The 19,700-nt window shown below is 50.9% G+C and overlaps 3 protein-coding genes across 5 annotated transcripts; 1 reads left to right on the top strand and 2 right to left on the bottom strand.

Moving 5' to 3' along the window:
• Positions 1-2,027: 2,027 nt before the first annotated feature.
• On the bottom strand, positions 2,028-3,023 carry HIGD2A (HIG1 hypoxia inducible domain family member 2A). Its single transcript, XM_020910312.2, has 2 exons — positions 2,812-3,023; positions 2,028-2,445 (listed from the first exon to the last, which is right to left on the bottom strand). The coding sequence occupies exons 1-2, from the start codon at positions 2,963-2,965 to the stop codon at positions 2,279-2,281; spliced, it is 321 nt and encodes a 106-aa protein (XP_020765971.1). The 5' UTR covers positions 2,966-3,023; the 3' UTR covers positions 2,028-2,278.
• Positions 3,024-3,114: 91 nt separating this feature from the next.
• Positions 3,115-7,668, top strand: NOP16 (NOP16 nucleolar protein). Its single transcript, XM_020910310.2, has 5 exons — positions 3,115-3,351; positions 3,443-3,551; positions 4,665-4,734; positions 6,634-6,740; positions 7,517-7,668. The coding sequence occupies exons 1-5, from the start codon at positions 3,245-3,247 to the stop codon at positions 7,658-7,660; spliced, it is 537 nt and encodes a 178-aa protein (XP_020765969.1). The 5' UTR covers positions 3,115-3,244; the 3' UTR covers positions 7,661-7,668.
• Positions 7,669-9,830: 2,162 nt separating this feature from the next.
• On the bottom strand, positions 9,831-19,169 carry ARL10 (ARF like GTPase 10). Of its 3 annotated transcripts, none has more exons than XR_011486811.1 (5): positions 18,864-19,169; positions 18,026-18,227; positions 14,906-15,081; positions 10,561-13,241; positions 9,831-10,106 (listed from the first exon to the last, which is right to left on the bottom strand). XR_011486811.1 is itself a non-coding variant. In XM_020910309.2 (4 exons), the coding sequence occupies exons 1-4, from the start codon at positions 19,044-19,046 to the stop codon at positions 13,068-13,070; spliced, it is 735 nt and encodes a 244-aa protein (XP_020765968.1). In that variant the 5' UTR covers positions 19,047-19,169; the 3' UTR covers positions 9,831-13,067. The 3 variants fall into 3 exon arrangements, 1 of the variants encoding a protein (XP_020765968.1); XR_011486810.1 differs by having other exon boundaries at positions 9,831-11,084; positions 11,581-13,241; XM_020910309.2 differs by having other exon boundaries at positions 9,831-13,241.
• Positions 19,170-19,700: the final 531 nt, after the last annotated feature.

Here is a 19,700-nt window from a genome sequence, read left to right as displayed (position 1 = left end):
TATTATCATTCTCATTTCTCTGGAAGCCACAACTGGTGTCAGGGCTTGGTTTGTGTTTAGAATCTCCCCAGCTTCATGGACTAGAGAGAAGGTAAGGCTGTTTCCCTGGTAACCCAGGAGCTCCCAGCTGGAAGTGAGGGAACCCATCTATGTCTGCTGCCTCCAGCTCCAGGAGGAGACAACCAACCTCTCACAGGATGCATTTGCAACTTCAACCCTTTCTGATCGAACAAGCCTGTGAGAAAAGGATTTTGGAGAAACAATCAGTGACTATACCTTCTCCCCTTTAACAGAGGTCGCACACAGGTTACATTCAAGCCATTGTGATCTGAAGTGTTTAAAGATTTAATTGCCAACCGTATTAGTTTCCTAGAACTGCCATAGCCACATGGTCTGGCTTAGAACAACAGAATTTATTGTTTCACTGGTCTGGAGGTCATTAAGTCTGAAACCATGCTGTCACCATCCCTCTAAAGGCCATAGGGAAGGAGCTGTGTTCCTTGGCTTGTACATACATTACTACAATCCTGAGTTTATCATCACATCACCTGTTCTCTATACACGTCTGCTTTTGTGTCCAAACTTCTCCTTTGTATAAGCACACCAGTCATACTGGATTAGAGTCCACCCTACTGATCTCATTTAAATTGATTACCTCTGAGAAGACCCTGTTATCAAATAAGATCACCTTCTGAAGTACTGGGGTTAGGACCTTAAACTAACCTTTTTTTGGTGGGGGTTGGAGGGGGAGGAACAGCAACAAGTTAAAACTAGTGGCCATCCTCTCTAGAAGTGCCACAGCCCTCACCACTTCATGTCTGTTCCATGTGGAGGCCAAGGGTCACCACACTTAGAATCTCTCTCTTACAGCTGAAGGACCATGGTGGGGGCAAGAAGCTTCACTGGCCTTAGTCATACAGCTGGTATTGAAACTGATGGTGCCACGGATGGAAGGAAACAGAATCTGACTCAACACCTTAGGGATGACTGCAGAATGGCAACCCACTCCAGTGTTCTTGCCTGGAGAATCCCAGGGATGGAGGAGCCTGGTAGGCTGCCATCTATGGGGTTGCACAGAGTCGGACATGACTGAAGCGACTTAGCAGCAGCAGCAGATCAGGAACACCTGTTTTTGAGACTTTACATGAATGAGAAACTCATGAGGTGCCTCTCTTCTTGTTTGCTCAGATCTCCAGTCTCCTTTTCTCCTTAACCATCAACACTAGGTGCTGCCACAAATCATTGGCAAGCTTTGGGATTACCCTGTGCGCTGTTTCTGTTACATCAGGCTGTGTCTATAAGCCTCAGTTTCCTGCTCTGTAAGATGCATCAAGAACCAAGCTGGGATGGTCTAGATCAGATGGTCTAGATCAGGAGGTGTTCTCAGGAGGTGGTACTGGAGTCAGGAACACAAGTGGAGGGCAGAAGCATGGCAGGCCTCATGGGAAGGAAGGTTTTCTACTTAAAGTTTGAAAATTGTTGGAAAGATCAGTCCCCACCCCTGACCCTGGCCCCCCATATAACATCACTGTAGGAACTGTCTTGTTCAGTCGCTAAGTCATGACTCTTTGCGATCCCGTGAATGTAGCACGCCAGGTTTCCCTGTCTTTCACTATCTCCTGGAGTTTGCACGAATTTGACTATTGAATCGGTGATGCCATTCAACCATCTCATCCTCTGTCACCCTCTTATCCTCCTGCCCTCAATCTTTCCCAGCATCAGGGTCTTTACCAATGAGTTGGCTCTGTGCATCATGTGGCCAAAGTATTGAAGCTTCAGCATCAGTCCTTCCAGTGAATATTCAGGGTTGATTTCCTTTAAGACTGACTGGTTTGATCTCCCTGCTGTCCAAGGGACTCTCAAGACTGCCTACATTTAATAAATACCTCGGGGTGACTGCTGTCAGGAAAGTTTGAGAATCAGTAGACTACTGGATTTCTAAAAGACCCTGCAGTCTTTAGTCTGTTTTCTCCTAAAACCAAAGACCAAACACCATGGCGGTGAGAGTGGGAACGAATTCACTGAACTACAAGTGAATGAGAATTTATTAGGTAGGAAGTGGGGAAGGTGCAGCACAAACAGGAGTAGGCAACACGCAAACTGAACGGAACCCGAGATTCCGGATAAAAAATCTGTCGTTTACACAAGTGGCCACTTCCACCCGCACTGATACAGGGCTTGTTAGGGGAGATGAGGGAGTTATTTCAGTGGTAGGACTGGTGGTTCCGAAATGCTGTATTCACCATCTCCATGAAGCTTTCAAGGCGAGGCCACCGGCTCAAGGTCGAGATTTCAGAGTGGACGCAGCCAGACCCACCAAGATGGCTACGATCGTGAAGCCCTGGGCGGCGATCCGGGTACGCATCATGAGCTGGGAACGCTGGCTCTGTCCACGGTGGAAGCAGTAGAGGCCATAGGTAAGGGCGGCCGCGGTGCCCAGGCAGCCTGAAGAGGCGACAAAGCAGGTGGGAAGTGCAAGGTCCGGCTCCAGAGGGCCCCTCCCCTCTTTGGGCTTCCCTCTCCAGGGTCAAGATATCCTTAAACAGGAGCTGAGGAGAGCGCGCCGTGGGGTGGGGCCGAGGTGGGAGAGGTGGGCAGGAGGGCCGGGGCAGGGGGGGTCCTCGGAGTCAGAGTCCGCCGCGTCCCAGCGTCCCCAATTCCGTCCAGCTCCTACTCCAATCACGTTCACCCCTCACCGCCTGGCCCCTTCTCATTCCGGTCACCCCACTGGGGTCCCGGTCCTCCCCTATTTCATTCCCTCTGCATCACTGCCCTCTTGGTCTACAGTTCCAACAGCTCCCACTTGCTTACCTATGGGTACCAGTGGGTTCTCGCGGGTCTTGCGAATAAACTTTTCCTTGAAGCTTTCCGAAGTGCTGTATACACTGGGGCTAAAGCCTTCAATGACTGGGGGCTGCGATGGTTCAAAAGGTGCCTCCGGAGTGACACGGCCAGGAGTCTCCATGTTTCGGGCAACGGCAGTAGGCGAAAATTCGGACGCTAAGCCCCGCCTCCTGATGAGGTCATTAAAGGGGGCAGGGAAAAGGGCTTTGCTGAACGTTGAACGCAGGCGCGGTAGCTCATGGCATTCTGGGAGTTATAGTACCCAGCTTGTGTCGCTGCGAAGAAGACTGCATTTCCCGAAAGCCTGCAAAACCACGTGCTCCACTAGCCGGAAGGAGTCTCTACACGAGGTAGTTGGAGTGAGAAGCAGAGTCTAGTAGTCGGTGCTGTGGTAAGTGCAATGCCCAAAGCCAAGGGAAAAACTCGGAGGCAGAAGTTCGGTTATAATGTTAACCGGAAGCGTCTGAACCGGAATGCTAGACGGAAGGCAGCGCCGCGGATCGAATGGTGAGGAGACCGGGGTTCAGACGGCAGGAGACCTCGGCCAGGACGGCTAGCGAGATGACAGTCCCGCGATCGCCCTCTTTTTTTCCCGTAGCTCACACATCCGACATGCCTGGGACCAGACCAAATCGGTGCGGCAGAACCTGGCCGAGATGGGTTTGGCTATGGACCCCAACAGGGCAGTGCCCCTTCTTAAGAGAAAGGTACTGACATGGTTCCGGCCTTGCCCTCCGCCCCCACACCATCCTTAGCTGGCTTAGTCCTGTCTTATTACCTCCCTACGCCCTTGGGTTTGCGACTTCCCCACAGCCAACTCGGCCAGGCTGACAGTGCGTTGAGATTACCTTTAGTATTTCCCTCATACTGCCTCCCCAGCACACATTGGACCTGGGTTGGAGCTTCCGTTTTCCTTCGGCACTCACTTTATCCTTCTGAAATTAAACTGTTTGGATCCCTTGGCATCTCAGTTTTCCAGAATTTATCTTTTTCTGCCCTTAACTTCCTAATAAGGAGTTTGGAATCCTTACTGCTCCTCACACCTTTCCTCGGTTATCCAATCGTCCTTGGTCTGAGGCTTCCCTTGGGCTAGTTTCTCCAGAATAATTCTTTTTCTGGACCACTTTCAAAAATCGCACCCCCTTTCACTCAGTAACTTCTTTCCTACTTTAATTCATTGACACTTGTAAATACTTGATGGTATGTCATGTTATATATTTATCTGTTTATTGTCGGTGCATCTTTCCTCCAACATAATCTGCTTGGGGACAAGAACTCTGTTCCATTCACTACTAAGCCTCACTCGGTGGTGCTTAGGATGTGACTAGTGGTCTATAGTTAATGAATGGACTTGCTGATTGGGTTTGTCCCGTTGCCTTCAGGCAAATTTCTTATTATCTGTATGCTAGAGGAACAAGGCACTACTGTTTATTGAATAAATGTGAAACTATAGCCAAGCACTGTCAGCTTGCTCCTTGCATAAGAGAAGGCATCTGACCTCTCTCCCTCATTGAAAAGTCTAAAGTGCTTTCATGTGCATTGCTTCATTTGATAATCACACAGTGAAGTGAGGCAGGCAAGGCATATTCTGCCCATTTTATAGATGGGCGCAGAAAGATAAACTGCTTACTTGAGCATCTTGGGAACCAAAAAGCATCCAGGGCATTAGTTCTTTGGTCATCATCTAGTCTTGCCTGACCTTGTGGAGGGGCCCTTATGGGTAACGCAGGTGTGTTGGGATGGGCAGGAGCCTTTAGAATTCTCCCTCATCCAGGATAATTTCTTCTGGCTACTGTTCTCACGGTCTCTGTTCTCTGCAGGTTAAGGCCATGGAAGTGGATGTAGAGGAGAGGCCTAAGGAGCTTGTGCGGAAGCCGTATGTGCTTAATGGTGGGTGTGGGCCACAATTTCTGTAGGTCAGCATCCTATACAGGGCTGGAAAGGACTCTCAGATGTTCTCAGTGTACAGATGGAGAAACTGAGGTTCGGAGGGAGGAAGTGAGCTGGTCCAGGGCTCAGCTGACAGAGTTAGAACTGTGTCCTGGCTGAGACTTTTTCAGTCTACTGACTAAGTTGCAATGAGTGAAGGGAGACCAGAGATGTTCAGGGAGGACCTAACCGATGCCTGAGAGGATAAAGGAGAAAACATCAAGTCTCAGGCGTGAATTCAGCTTCTCATGAGTTTAAGGATGAACAGATTTTTTTTTAGAGATTCCACCATATAATCTTTCCAGTGAGGATGAGATGGTTGGGTGGCATCACTGATTTGATGGACATGAGTTTGAGTAGGCTCCAGGAGTTGGTGATGGACAAGGAAGCCTGGTGTGCTGCAGTCCATGGGGTTTCAAAGAGTCAGACACGACTGAGCGACTGAACTGAATCTTTCCAATGATAAATCAACTTTATGTATTTTAAGGCTATAGAGACCGAATAGTAAAACAAGAGGGTAAATTCTGCAAAGTTTAAAGATTTGAATGACCAGAAATTTAAAAAATACTATTTATTTTTGGCTGTGCCTTCATTGCTGCTCAGGCTTTTCTCTAGTTATGGCAAGCATTCGCAGGCTTCTTATTGTGGAGGCTTCTCTTCTCGTGGAGCACAGGCTGTAAGCGCACAGTCTTCAGTAGTTGCAGCACATGGACTCAGTAGTTGTGGCTCCTGGGCTCTGGAACACAGGCTCAATGGTTGTGTCCATGGGCTTCGTTGCTCCCCTATATGTGAGCTCTTACCAGATTAAGTATCGAACCCATGTCTTGTACCTTGGCAGGCCAATTCTTTACCTCTGAGCCACCAGGAAAGCCCTCTGACCAGACATTTGATACAGAAATCCATGAATTCCTGTCTGTAGTCTATTTTAGTGATTCTTGTAAGAGTTACTGCACAGGATTGTATATACAAAATCATGTGTCCTTACTGTAGTGAAAGCTTTAATTCTTTAATTAAAAATTTTTTTAATTATGGTAAAAAAAAAAAACCCACAAAATTTACCATTAAAAAATGTTAATTGTGGCTAAAGTAAAAACCCTCAAAATTTACCATCATAATCATTTTAAAAATACATAGCTCAGTAGTGTTGTGCATGTGTGCTGTCGCTAAGCCATGTCCAACTCTTCTGACCCCTTGGACTGTCATTCTCCAGGTCCTCTATGGATAGGTTTTCCCAGGCATAATACTGGAGTGGGTTGCCATTTCCTTCTCTAGAGGATCTTCCCCACCCAGGGATTGAACCTGCATCTCCTGCATTGCAGGCAGATTCTTTACCACTGAGCCATCAGAGAAGCCCAGCTATTTTAGGAGTGAGGCCATATTGACTCCAGAGTTTGGTTTTCCCCCTCACGTGGAACAGTAAGGTGCCTCGGGCCCTAGTTCCTACAGCTAGAGTTCTCATTTATTCACACCTTTTCATTTCACGTATTAATACTTTTAAGAGGTTCTCAAAGAGTTTCAGAGCTGGAATGGAGCCCTGCATTGTGGACAAGCAATGTATCTTCATCTCTGTCCCTAGTACCTGGCACTAAGTAGGGATTTTTAGTTTGGTGCCTTCCTTTCACCCATCTGAGACCCAAAGAGAGGTGACTTATTGCCATACTGATGGATGCTTGTGCCGCAGGGAGAGCCTGGGACCCGAGGGGCTAATGAGGAAGATTCTAGCACTGAATTTGGAGAGGAAGAGGGAAGGGTCATCACTTGGCCAGTGTAGCAACTCTTGTGGCTTGGGATTGACTGAGCAGCTCAACTTATGCAGGAAGCAAAGCTTCATTCCCTGTCTCTTGGCTTCTCTCAACCCAGACCTGGAGGCAGAAGCCAGCCTTCCAGAAAAGAAAGGAAATACACTGTCGCGAGATCTCATTGACTATGTTCGCTACATGGTGGAGAACCATGGGGAGAACTATAAGGTAAGTGTTTCAAGCCTGGCAGGAGGAACCACTTGGGCCCTTGGAGAAGGTACCCTGGACCATTTGGGGTCTGATCTGCTTGGCTAGTGCCTGTTTCCTGAGATTGAGTGGAAACAAAGAGGAGAGATACCCTAGGAAATGGATCCCTTTGACAGAATGCTTATAATTGGGTGGACTAAGTAGCCTATGGTGCGTATCCCACTCATAAATATATATTGTTTGCTCACGTGGTATTTTTAATGAACTGCAAGTGACCTTTGGACAACTTGAGAGTTAACCTGTGTTTAATTTACAGTTGGTCTTCCAAGTCTGCAGTTCCTCAAATCTAAGGATTCAGCCAACATGGACCATGTAGTGCTATAGTATTTACTCCTGAAAAATACCTATTATAAGTGGACCCATGCAATTCACATCTGTGCTGTTCAAGAGTTAACTGCTGTTCAGGGGTTAACTCCCATTTTCATTATGGGAGGTTTCAAGTAAAAGTCCTTATTTTTTTTTTTGGCTTCTCTTAAAAATGGAAAGATCTGGCTACACTGGACCCCTGTGCCCAGGTGGGATCAGTTGGTGATGGATGAAGAATGAGCTACTCAGCTGGTCTCAGCTCCTGCCTAGTCCCTGAGGGCACCTGTACCCATTTTCCCACATACATTATGACTTTTGATATGAGGAATCTGAATCTCAGGGATGGGCAGTACCTTGCCCAGCTCAGGGCTAGGGATTTGAATTTTGCCTGTCCAGCCTTCTTCATTCAAGTGGCCCTTTTCCTTCCTTAGGCTATGGCCCGGGATGAGAAGAATTACTATCAAGATACCCCAAAACAGATTCGGAATAAGATCAACGTGTACAAGCGTTTTTACCCAGCAGAGTGGCAAGCCTTCACTGATTCTTTGCAAAAGAATAAAATGGAGGTTGAGTGACTGGTTTATGCCTGCCCCAGGATGAGGCTTCCTCCTGGACCAGAGAAGCAAGGAGGGTGTGCATCTACACATGAGGCCGGCCAAACCCCATGGAATCAAAAGGTTACAATGCGTGTGTGTGTGTGTGCGCATGTGCGCACACACACACACACACACACAGAGAGACACACACAATCTCTCTCACATTTCACTTTGGAGAAGATACTGTCTTCCAGAGGCTCCAATCTACATTCTTCTGGGGGCTCTGGGAAAAGCCAGAACCTGTTGTTTTCTGAGTGGGCAGTTTGTTTGAATATAGTCTGTGTACAATAAAATAGTTATTTTTACTTCTCTGACAGTTTTATATTTGCCCTCCCAGCCAAGCCCTGGGGCTCCCCCTTCAATAAGCTCCTCAACCAAAGTAAAGAGGCCATTCAGTCCTTTGCACATTCATGTACCCTCCTAGGCACAGCTGCCCTCCCTTTTCTCCCCTGTTCTGGTTCTACTGCTTGCTACCTTGGTTTCCTGAATAGCAGTTCCACTATCACTTATATAGAAAAGTGAACCACTCACTTAGTCATGTCTGACTTTGTGACCCGTGGACTGTAGTCTGCTAGGCTCCTCTGTTCATGGGATTCTCCAGACAAAATACTGGAGTGGGCAGTCATTCCCTTCTCCAGGTATCTTCCTGACCCAGGAATAGACCCTGGGTCTCCTGTACCTCAGGCAGATTACCATCTAAGCTGACTAATACTTCTGTGGAAGCCTGGGCTGCTTGGGAGGGGCCTCCAGTGCCGGCCCCACCCCAGGCTGGGGGCTGGTGGACGGGTTTTTTGTGCCCTGGTCTGAAGCCAGCTGTGGCTCAAGCACCAGCAGAGAAGATGCTTTGCAGCTGCTTCCTGATCTGCCTTCAAGTGACCTGCCTTTGCGGCATGTCTTTTGAATCTGAGGTCCCCAAACCTGCTTTCTGAGATGTCTGTTGGACTGCTGAATGCAGCTCTGCTGTGTACAAAGTCCTGGGCTACACACTGCATGGCATTCCTTTGGGCCCGGCCTGTGTTATTTGGTGGCATGAATGGTATGTAGCAGGATTATAGTCATGGTGTGAGGTGGGTGCTGGGCATTTTCTTCTTGATTCATTATCATCAGGTATTAATAATACAAAAGCCTTCTGGTTCCTGAGGTTTCTCCTGAAATCACATAAAATGTGTCTCCCCCTCATTACTCTAGAAAAGAAGGACTTAAGTGTTTTTACATAGAACATTTCACATAAAACCCACACAGTTGTGTGGTTTTATTTTCTTGCAGATAAGGAAGCAGGATTGAAAGGCATTAACATGGGGTTTGAAGTCAGTCTGTCCAATGACTAAGCCTAGACTTTCCCTTGCTGGCCCTCTTCAGCCACTGAAGGCAGCCCACCATCTCACACCATTGAGGCAGGCTGGACACTGGACAGAAACCTGCCTATTGGACCCGGCTTGCTGGACTCCAGCAGTGACTGTCACCGTGAGCACAGGCTTCAGGAATGCAAGTCCTCCAGAGCATTCTGAAGTCGGGCCTGTGCCTGGGCCAGGCCCTTAACCTTGTTTCTTCATCCAGTTCAGCTGCCATACCATAGGGCTTTGGGGAAGCCTTCCATACCACTTTCCTCTGCCCCTAGGCTGTGTCAGTGTTCTGGAGTCCCCACAGCCCCAACTTCCTGTAGCCAGTGCCAGTAACTGTCTTTGTCTGGTTGGACATCCCCTACCAGACTGGGCTTGAGTGCAGGGACCTCGTGAGGGAACCAGAGAGCCCAGCCCAAGGGCAGGTGTCGCGGGGACACTTGTGGAATGGTGCCATCTCCATTCTGACCTCTGGTGTAAAGGCAGTCAAAGCTGTTCTCCAATTCCGTAAAGCAATTAAATTTCAACTAAATTAAAAATAGCATTGCTACAATTAAAAAGTTCTCACTTCCATTTTCATGCTTAGCTCTGGCCCTGTCAGCTAGAACTCCTACAAGGGTTTGGGTATCTCCCCAAAAGTACTGTTAGGCCAAAGCTGATGTACCCACCCACTCCAATGTGGAGTGAAGGGATTGAGATTTGCTGTGGGAAGTGTTCTGGGACCACCCTCCATAGCTGTCCCTCCCTGGGACAGTTAAGCACCAAACACGATTGTCCCTCAAAATCAGAATTTATATGAAACCACCACCGAATTTTTGGCATTTATTGTACACAGCCACCAACACTCCATTTTATGCAGTTTGTGGGCCTGGGCTCACAGGGCATGGGCTGGGACAGCAAGGCTCCTTTACTTCACATCTTCCCCTTGTCCCTTTACGGGCCCATCTCCATAAGGAGGAGGAGGCAGCAGTGAAAGCTGGAGGTTTCCCTTTAAATAGTTACTAGAGAAGACTTGGAGAATGTGACAGCAGACGGCGAGGGTGAGAGGCAGGCTGCTGACCATGCAGGTCTGAGGTCTGGGGCAGCTGTGAGAACAAGAATAGACACCACAGACGCGTTTCAGCGGCTGGTTTGAGATGCTGGCAGTTGCTACTAAACTAGCCTAAGAAAAAAATATTTTCCAAAGGCAAGTGGAAACATTCTTCTGGAGAATCTGGGGTCTCATTCAGACACGCTCGAGTTGTGAAATTTTTCACCAGCTTTCTGAGGAGGGTCCGGAGGCCCTGAGGAACCAACTTTGCCTCCTCTCCAGTCCTCACAGCTGGATACCACTGTGTTGGCACAAGCTTACAATGGATGGTTCTGAGCACCAGGAGGTGCTAGAGGAGGCTTCTTAGGATAGGCAGCTGGTCCAAGGTGGTGGTCCCAGCAGCCTCAAGAGCCCTCTTGCCTAGACCATCCACGTGTCCAGGCTCTGGGCCAGGCTGACCTCTTTTCAGAAGGACAGTAGCAGGTCAGAAGCCATGATTTCATTCAAACCTTAAGAACAGAAGCTCCCAGTGTCAGGGTGTGTGATTCATAGGTTCAACCAGCATGTAAACGCATGAGCTTCCTTCCCAAGCTTGAGTGGGCATTGTATGGTCTTCACGAGAGTACAAGAGCTGCCCAGCCATCCATTCACTATTCCCAAGCTCAGGTGGGGCAGAGGGGAAAACGTGGTGTCATCCCGGTTAGTCAGGAACTGCACTTGGAGATGAACAGTTTTCCCAAAGCAGTCATCTAGGCTCTTGAACCAAAGTCACATTCAGGAACAACTATGTGAGAGCACAAGGTAGTTAGCTGTTCTTAATAAAGGCCCTTCCCCGACCTTGCCCAGTCTGGTCCTGGTAGGAACCAGAACACAAGTAGTGTCTGGCACCCCGCTTGGAGGCCAGGCCAGCTGAATGCTGCTGTCAGCCACAGACATGAGCACACCCACAAGCCAACAGGACGTCCATCCAGTCTGTACAGGTACCCTGGACCTTCGGTGCTCCTCAGTGGTGTCTTCTGGTGTGCCCTGGGACCTGCTGGTTGAGACTGGTCTTTGAAAGCTGCTCAAGTACGTAACTCTATTCAAGTTCCCCTCCTGACAGTGGGGACTTTAAAACCTGTCCTACATAGTGATATGCATTAGACCAAAGGCAGATCTTAATTAGTAGAAAAGGGCGCCCCTCTCCAAGAGTGACTTTCAAGTATAAACACTAGAGGACAAGGTGAAGTTCACAGAACAGAGAAGTCAAGTCTTAACTTCTGCCAGCAAAATGAAGTGCCAGCAGTTTCAAAGGCTACTCTAAAACCCAGGTCATTCCCAAAATATTTAAAATAAAATCAGCCAAATCACTTCTTAAGACAAAGTTAATCGGAATTTCAAAGAAAAGTGATTCTATTCTGAGACACCTTCCCGGCCCGCCCTTCTTGCACCCCGCCACAGTATGAAACTGTAGCATGCTGAGTAAATGTCAAATGAAACAAAGGCACATGATCTCTATTCTCAATTAAAAAGCAAACTGAGTTGGTTACCTCCTCAAAAAAAGGCCCATTTGTGGCTGCTGACTGTTCAGTGGCCTCTTGACAGACAAAAGGTTCCTTCTGCCTGCACTGAAGAGTCAATACAGACAGTCTTTAACTGGCTGATCACTGGAAACGGGAGAATTGTGGAATGTGTGCTGGAGAGGACACCAGCTACTCTGTCCAGCTTTGCCTGAGCTGCACAATCAGCAGGTCCAGGAAGGCTGTGCGATATACTCAAGGATACCCATCGGTTGGTCTGCTCATTCTTACTTCTTTTTAAGAGTAACTATGATGAAATTGCCTCTCCCAGAGTCATTTGTTACCTCTACAGAGTTTGTGTCCCTTGACGTATTAGGCCAAGTGCTGGAGTTCAAGTTCATGTGGGTCATCGTGAAATTCTATGACATCAAGTAGCCACAAAGGGTCAGGGGAGCGAGAGCTCTGTCTCCATTGACACACGTAGCTTACCACACTGTCATTCATGATTCCAGCTATTTTCCTCAAAGATCCAAATTTTCCATGACAGTCATCTGGGGTTTGGATAACAGCACCTAGAAACAGAGCCTAAAACTTGGGCCTGTTCCTTTTATAAATAAATAAATAATTACATGCAGTCTGGAGGCCAACATCCTGTTCCCCTGACAAGTTTTCCCAGGAACACAGGCAGGCTCCTTCCTTCCCCAGACTTATGTAAACATGGGCATTGGCACAGTTAAGTGTTAAGAGTAGCAGCTTCTGACTCCAGACTGGGGTGGGTGCGGGTTTCAGTTTCTCTGATTAGGGGGTGAAGACCACTTGCTCTGTATTTAAGAGGTTAGCGGGCTGGACCTCAACCTTGGGAAAGCAGGGAGGTTTCAGGAAGCTCCTTGCCAGGATCTCCAGATTCCTCCTCAAGCTTCCTATCTTCATGGCTCGGTTAGAAAGCCACCATCTAAATCACCCCTCTTTAAAAGGGATGGCCCAGAGAGGCAGGGATTGCACAAGGCCACGAGCCAACTGGGGTTGGAGGATAAGGCAGGACAGGGAGTCTAGGCCCATGGCTTACGGCCCAGAACCTGCCCACACAAGAGGGTGCAAAATCACCAGGAGGGATCGGTCTAGGGTTAGGGCGTACTTTGGACACCTACACCAGTCCTCACCCCCTGGGACCAGCAGGGCGGGGAGACTGGAGCCTGCTGAGCAGCTCACTGTAGAAGTCAGAGGATGAGGCCGCCTTCCCTGGTTAAAGTGGGATCCGCTTGCTGCTCAGAATAAGCGAGACACTGCCATCTCCCAGCCTTGGCCTCAGCTGCCTCCCTGCTTCAGCCTCATGGCTAGCTCGCCAGGAGGGCTTCTGTGTGGTTCCTAGCCTCACCCTGGCCTGCTCTCGAGGGTGAGGAGGGGAGAAGGGGAGTGATGCTATGTGGCCCGTGCCCCAGGCCCCGGCTGGAGATGAAGAGGCAGGAGGAGCGGAGCTGGGGTCCCCAGGGCTGGCTGGTGAGCGGGTGGGGGCCGGCCTAGGAGAGAAGCTCCAGGAGCAGTTTCCAGATGTGCACCGTGCCCGGATTTTCAAAGCTGGTTCCTGCAGGGGCGATGCTGGCCGCCAAGAGGAAAACTTCCCGCTGGCTGTCGACGGCCTGCAGACCCAGTTCCTGCTGCAGCTCCACCATACTCATGGCTTCGCTCAGGTCCTGGGATGAAACGGAGATGTCAGGCTGGACTCAGAGCGTGTCCCAACAACCCACCCTTGTCATCTGTGAAATAAACTGTTCAACGGCTCCCTGGGAGGAAACACTGGGGCCTAAGTTCTCTCTTGGCCAGTTGGTCTAAACTCACTTCCTCATCTCTGACTTTCCTTGGTATCAACGTCTTTCCATCCCCTCATTCTCACCCACAGCCACTGTGCTAAGAAACAGCACGTCCTCTAAGTCAGGCATTGTGATAGGTACTTACCTTATTTAACTCACTGTCCATACTAAACTGATGGGGAAATCAGCTCAGGGAGGTGATATCATTTACAAAGGAAAACAGTGATATGTGGCAGAGCCAGGTTTCAAACCCAGGTTGGTTTGATGACCAAGTTTATGATCTTTATAGAACTCTTAGCTCAGTTTCCTAAATTCAATGGTGGAGAGATCTTATGGTAAGGTCACTTTCAGACAGAGGCCTCATCTCCCCTAGACTCCTAGAAACCTGCTGAGGAAAAAACAGGGGCCACTACTCAACATGGCTGGTGATGGTACATTTAATTTCAAGCCTGGCCCAACATTAAAAGATTTCTTCTTGAAGCAGTTCATAGAATGATGGGACCTTAGGTGCTGTCTCCTGTAAAGTTCAAAATCACTATAAATCATAGTTTATATGTAAGATGATGACATGATTCATTGTCCAAACTGGGTCACATCTGAGACTCAAAGTAGGAACTAGTATAGTTATATCAGAGCAACAGGCATAGCTGGGGCCTGTCCCAGGCAGACCAGAACCTAAGGTTACCCTGTTTATAACTGTGCCAGGTATTTCTTGATAGGCAGGGGAAACCTGAGGTCTAAGACAGAGAGCATGTCTCCAAGCCAGGCTGGAAACAGGTCGCACAGCTCTCAGGGTCAAGGGCCCACGCCACCTGAAACACAACAGGACTCTGCTGCGGCAGAGAACGGCACTGTACGTATGTGATGCCAAGAGTTACTGGGCCAGGAGATGTATATAGCATAGAGTGAAGAGCAGGAAATTTGAGGATCTGAGCTCAAGACCTGGCTTTGCCACATAGCAGCTGTAACTTTGGGCTAACGTCAAGGCCTATAGCGAGGTCATGATTACAGTGTGCTTAGCATGCTGTGAGCACACAGTAAATATTAGTTATTATTATTTAACTTGTTAACTTCTTACCACTTCCCAGCTATAGCTCTCTGATCTAGAGTCAGACATCATTAAGGACATATCAGAGTGGAAAAGGTGCAATTGGAGTACGACTTCCCAATTTACTATTTTCAAGGTGTACAAGCTCTCTCTGAGCTTCAGATTCCCTGTCTGTAAAATGGAAACAGTATCCCATATCTTACAGAGTGAATAGAAACATCAGATGAAATATTATTTGAAACCACACCTCAGACACAGTGGACACAGAGAAATTATTTTTCTCATTCTTCCAGGATGACAAATGACAGGGAGGCAGAGAGGCAGGCAGAGAGGATGAGGGATGAGGAATGAGGACACAGCACAGGTAGCAGCGGGGGTGCCAGTATCAGCTGTGTGCTGCAGGCCATGGGTCTAGGCCCGAATCCCTCTCTGGTGCTCCCGGCCCCAGGCATTGTGGATCAAGCCCAGCCGACCTTTGCTAGCCTCCCACGGCCCTCACCTGCTTGTTGGCCACCACCACAACAGGCAGGTCAGGGTCCTTGTCTAGCAGCTTGTGCAGCTCCTGTCGGGCCCACGGCAGCCGCACCCGGTCAGCCGAGTCCACCATGAACACCAGCACGTCCACTTCATTCACAAACTCCTTCCAGTAGAAGCGCAGATTCTGGCTGCCGCCGACTGAGGAGAGGCCAGGGGCCAGCTCAGAGCCTCCCTGGGCCCGGTTCTCTACTCACAGCCCACCCCCACCTTACTTCCAGTCTCCCAAGGCTCCACTGGCCAGTGGAGCAAGGGAAAGTCCACGGGTTCCTGAGCCAATCGGACCTGGGTGCAGCTCTAGCAAGGGAAAGTCCATGGGTTCCTGAGCCAATCGGACCTGGGTGCAGCTCTAGCTCTGACAGCTGTATCTCCCTGAGCAGGTCGACACCTCTGGGCATCAGTCTCCTCCTCACTGAACTTACCTAACAGGTTGCAGCAAAACCCCAAAGTACCATACGCAATGTACCTTTCACAGGACTGGGGATAACATGTCCTCAATACATAATACTCTAGTTCTTCCTCCTGGGCTGTCCTGCCTCCTCCCAATCCCTAGCTTCCTCTCAGGTCAGTGGCTGTGGTTAGCACCCAGGACCCCCTGTGCTGCCTGAGAACAGCCATTCTCCACTCAGTTTTTCTTGTTCAGTCTGGTTGCCCCACTTTCTTTCCTTGGAAAGGCCACACTCAATCCTGCCACCATGTGGCTGTCCAAGTCGCACCTCCCCCAACCTGGGTTGCATTCCTGTTCCTCTGTGTCCCTCTGCAAAGTCCTCAATGGTCACCCCCGCATCCTAGTGTTTCTGATTAGACTTCTGACACTTGTGGACTCAGCTCTTTGAGAGTTAGAGCTATGTGTCTCTGGATCCCCCCAAAGCCCTCAGCACAATGCCTGGCACATAGCAGGCACTCAACAAGTATATACTGAGTACTTACTAGGTGCCAAGCACTGATCTGGGTGCTGGGGACACAGAGGTCAGCAAGGCAGGCAGGGGGGCCCTGCTCTCAAGGAGCTCCCTCTGTAACCAGGGCCAACACAGCAGTAACACAAAACACACTCCACAAAGGAAGGAAAGAAAACAGGAAAAGTGCAAGTGGCGGGGCGGGGTGGGGGTGCTGTCTGCTGGTAGCTTTGGATTGGGTGGTCTGAGAAGGTGGCCTAAGGAGGTGGCACGTGAGCTGATGACAAGGAGCTGGTCATGAAAAGAGGCAGAGAAAACTGTTATAGGCACCAGGCAGGGCAAGATCCATGTGTTCAAGAAACAGAAGGCATTCAGGGTGGCTGAGGCGCCGCCAGAGAGGGAGAAGGAGCCACAACCAGTAGGGATGGCCAGGGCTGGACCACCCAGGGCCTGTAAGGCCACAGTGAGGCCGTGGGGAGCCCTTTAAACATTTTAAGCAAGAATGACATTAAGTGATATGGATTTCTGAAAGATGCTGCCGGTCACCATTGAGGACAGAAGTGGAATCAGGAAGACCAGCAAGGAGACTGTTGTAGTTCTGATAGGTGACGGTGGATTGGGACAGGAAGAGATGGAGGTGAGGAGAAATGGACAGATGCAAACTCTACTGGAGAATAAAGCTGACAGAACTAGCTAATAAAATGGACACAGGAGGTGGGTGGGTGGGGGCGGGGGAGGGGAGGGAAAAGTCAAAGATCCACAAAGGGCTCATTCTCAGCCAGGCTCCAGGCCAAGCAATGTAGGCGACCACAGCAAACTGAGTGTTGTGGCAGGGGAAAGGCCCTAGACTTGAATAGGAGATCCGGGTTTGAATCCAGGTTGAGTGACCTCATTGAGCCTGGATACTGTCTTTGCCAGACAGAGTAGGCCTCAACTGCAGAACCCCCATCTGAACCTTCTGTGTCCCAGGCATGAGATGGAGACATGGAAAGCATGCTGAAAGGACTGAATCTCAGGTAAATATCAATGTTTGCTACAGTCAGGGAGGAAAGATGTAGCCAGGGCAGGCTAGCAGGCAAGGTCCTGAGACCAGAGGAACTGGGCCCATTCAGGCCAATGGCCAGGCCTTGAGTCCGATGCCACCAGTTTGGCACTTAACTAAACCCACTGAGTCTTTATGATCTGAGTCCTATGACTGGCAGAAATCTACCTGTCCCTCTACCTGGACACAGGTAGTAAAGTACTGCTGCCTTCTCAATACCCTCTCTCCTATCCTCTCCTGAGATCCCAAGAAGCCTAACATTGAGGGCAGGAGGCTACTCAGATTCTCCTTTGATCACTCACTTAACAAGCTCTTCCAGGTGCCTGATTGGGGCTGGGTCCTAGGGGCCAGAGCTGGATCAGATTTATCTGTGCCCCAGATGACCAGTCAGGGCAGAAGGAAAAACTCTTAAGCTAGCCTGGGGGTCAGATAAGGCTTCAAGGGATATCACCTTTGACCTAAACCTTGAAGGATGAACAGCAGTTCATAAAGGGAAGAACAGTGCATGCAAAGCACAGATGATAAGAAAGAAAACCCCTCAGAAATCCTTCTGAAGCACCCTTCAGAAACCCTGGAGAATTCCATGGACTGAGAAGACTGGCAGGCTACACAGTCCATGAGGTCCAATGGGATACTAAGTGGGACACGACTGAGCGACTCTCACTCACTCACTTCAGAAACAAGCAATGTACAGGGTGCTTAACATCAAGCAGAGCCGGACAGCATTAACAGACTGGCAAACTGCCTGAGCCGAGATAAATTATTTAATTTTCTGGGCCTCACTGCCTCATGCAGGACATATATAATGAAGGTAATAACTCTTTCCAGTTTTTTTTTTTTTTTAATAACTCCAGTTTTATGGAGTTGTTGGGAGGGTTTTTTAAAGTGCTGTCTGTCAAGTGCTTGGCATACAGTAAACTTCAGCTGTGAGTGTATCAGGGTTAGGCACTTGGGCTGCAGTAAGGGTGACGGACAGGCGGCGACCAAACCAGAGAACAGAGCGGTGCTGGACTCCATCCTGTGCCCCAGGGACACATGGGAAGGATCTTCTACAGGGGCGCGTCCTGCTTAGATAACAAGCCCCAACGTGGGTCCAGCTGAGACGACGGGGGAGACGGGTGAGGGGGGAGGGGGGGTGTCTGCTCACTCTCCAGCAGGTCCACCTCGAAGTCCCTGGTGGGCAGCCGCACGGAGTTGAAGCCCCAGGTGGGGATGTGGCCTTCCAGCGGTGGCTTCCCCGCCAGCACGCGCAGGAATGTGCTTTTCCCGGAGCCGTCCAGCCCCAGCACCAACACCTCGCGCTGCTCCAGCTCCTCCAGCGCCGGCTCCACGTCCTCCTCGTCCTCGGGCTGCGGAGCATGGGTCAGGCTGCGATCGGCACCCTCCCGCCTCACCCTTCCCGCAGGGAAGACCGAAAGCCCAAAGCGCACATCCCCGCCCTCCCATCAAGGGACTGCCAGGCCCGCTCTGGTGCACAGGGACGAACGCTGCCAAGAGTCCTGAATTTCCCAAAGCCGTTCTTCTGGCTTTCCCTGGCTGACCTCGGGCAAATTCCTTCCCTTCGCGGAGCCTCAGCCTCCTTAGACTGACAATCCCTCCTCACTCCACGGAGGCAGGACGCGTCGAACCGCGCTAAAAAGCCAAACAGCTGCAGGACGCGGGGAGTGGGCGGAGGGCATCCCGGGTTGGACGCACAGCGCAGGCGCCAGGCGAACACGGGCTGCACCCGGCGCGGGCGGGACAGCGTTCCTCGGCCGCGCGCTCGCGCCCCGGCCCCAGCCCCGGCGAGTAAGCCGGAGGCCTACAGCGGCGCAGCACAGCACATGCCCCCAAACGCCCACCGGCTCCAGGGTTCCGGGACTCCCAGTCGCCCGCCACGCGCCCACCAGCGCGGCGCCTGCGGCGCCAAGCTCCCAACTCGCAGGGCGGCGGTCACACCCCCTCGGCTGCACGCGCGGAGGCGCCGACCCTCCTCGGGCACTCACGTCCCACTCGTCCCACTGTGGAAGGCCGGCCGGCTCAGCGCCCCACCAGGCCTCGCCTCCGTCCCAGCGCCGCTCCCTTCCGCTGCCGAAGTAGGTCTTCCAGAGGATGAAGAGCACCGAGCCGAGCACGGCCGCCGCGCCACCCAGCGCCAGCACCAAGGGGCTCAGCGGCCGCGGCGCCATCGGGGCGGGCGAGGGGCGCGAGTGCCGGTTGCACAGGCCGAGCCAGCCGGCCTGCGGAAGATGGCCCCGCTGCGACTGCCTCGACCGCGCCCACCCACCCAACCAGCCCAGCCCCGCACTACAAGCCCCACAATGCACCGCCGCTGTCGCGACAGGAGGCGGGAGCAGGGGGGCGCGGCCCGGAGCGCTGGGTCCTCCCGCCCACTCCGCTAGGTGCGGTGTGGAGCGAGAGGCCGTGCCTGGGCTGGACAAGACGTGGTTACACTGGCGTCTACCGAGTACTTGCTGTTAGGGGGTTAGCTCAAGACTGTTTTAGGTTACCCCTTGAAACAGTGCCCCTTGGTAGGGAAAACTGAGGCCCTAGTCGCACCTTGGTGTGTGGTGCAGCCTGCATTCAACCCCAGGTGGTATGCTTCCTGGGCACCCCTCATGATCTCCGAGAGGAATTGCTCTGGGATGGTAGGTTATGGAGTGGCAGAGGCGGGATTGGAACCCAGGTCCCTGACTCAGTACTGTCTACCTTCTGTTGGCTGCTGCCTGGCTCCCAGGGGTTCTGCTCTCTTGGAGGCTCTTGGCATCCTGGTGAAGCCAGCGGGGGCAGGGAATCAGTGTTTAGACCTGACCACTTTGTCCCGAGACCCTCGGTGACCCACA

Source organism: Odocoileus virginianus, chromosome 3, assembly GCF_023699985.2.
Source record: "Odocoileus virginianus isolate 20LAN1187 ecotype Illinois chromosome 3, Ovbor_1.2, whole genome shotgun sequence".
Classification (NCBI taxonomy): domain Eukaryota; kingdom Metazoa; phylum Chordata; class Mammalia; order Artiodactyla; family Cervidae; genus Odocoileus; species Odocoileus virginianus.
This window is presented reverse-complemented; position numbering and strand designations above follow the sequence as displayed.

Excerpts from the sequence above, each read along its gene's own strand:
- ARL10 (XM_020910309.2), bottom strand. The coding sequence starts at position 19,046 with ATGGCGCCGCGGCCGCTGAGCCCCTTGGTGCTGGCGCTGGGTGGCGCG. Across the intron at positions 18,228-18,863 it reads CACAGTGGGACGAGTGGGAC|CCCGAGGACGAGGAGGACGT; the intron begins GTGAGTGCCCGA and ends CATGCTCCGCAG. Across the intron at positions 15,082-18,025 it reads CGAGGTGGACCTGCTGGAGA|TCGGCGGCAGCCAGAATCTG; the intron begins GTGAGCAGACAC and ends GCCTCTCCTCAG.
- NOP16 (XM_020910310.2), top strand. The coding sequence starts at position 3,245 with ATGCCCAAAGCCAAGGGAAAAACTCGGAGGCAGAAGTTCGGTTATAAT. Across the intron at positions 3,552-4,664 it reads TGCCCCTTCTTAAGAGAAAG|GTTAAGGCCATGGAAGTGGA; the intron begins GTACTGACATGG and ends TGTTCTCTGCAG. Across the intron at positions 4,735-6,633 it reads GAAGCCGTATGTGCTTAATG|ACCTGGAGGCAGAAGCCAGC; the intron begins GTGGGTGTGGGC and ends CTCTCAACCCAG.
- HIGD2A (XM_020910312.2), bottom strand. The coding sequence starts at position 2,965 with ATGGAGACTCCTGGCCGTGTCACTCCGGAGGCACCTTTTGAACCATCG. Across the intron at positions 2,446-2,811 it reads GAACCCACTGGTACCCATAG|GCTGCCTGGGCACCGCGGCC; the intron begins GTAAGCAAGTGG and ends TCGCCTCTTCAG.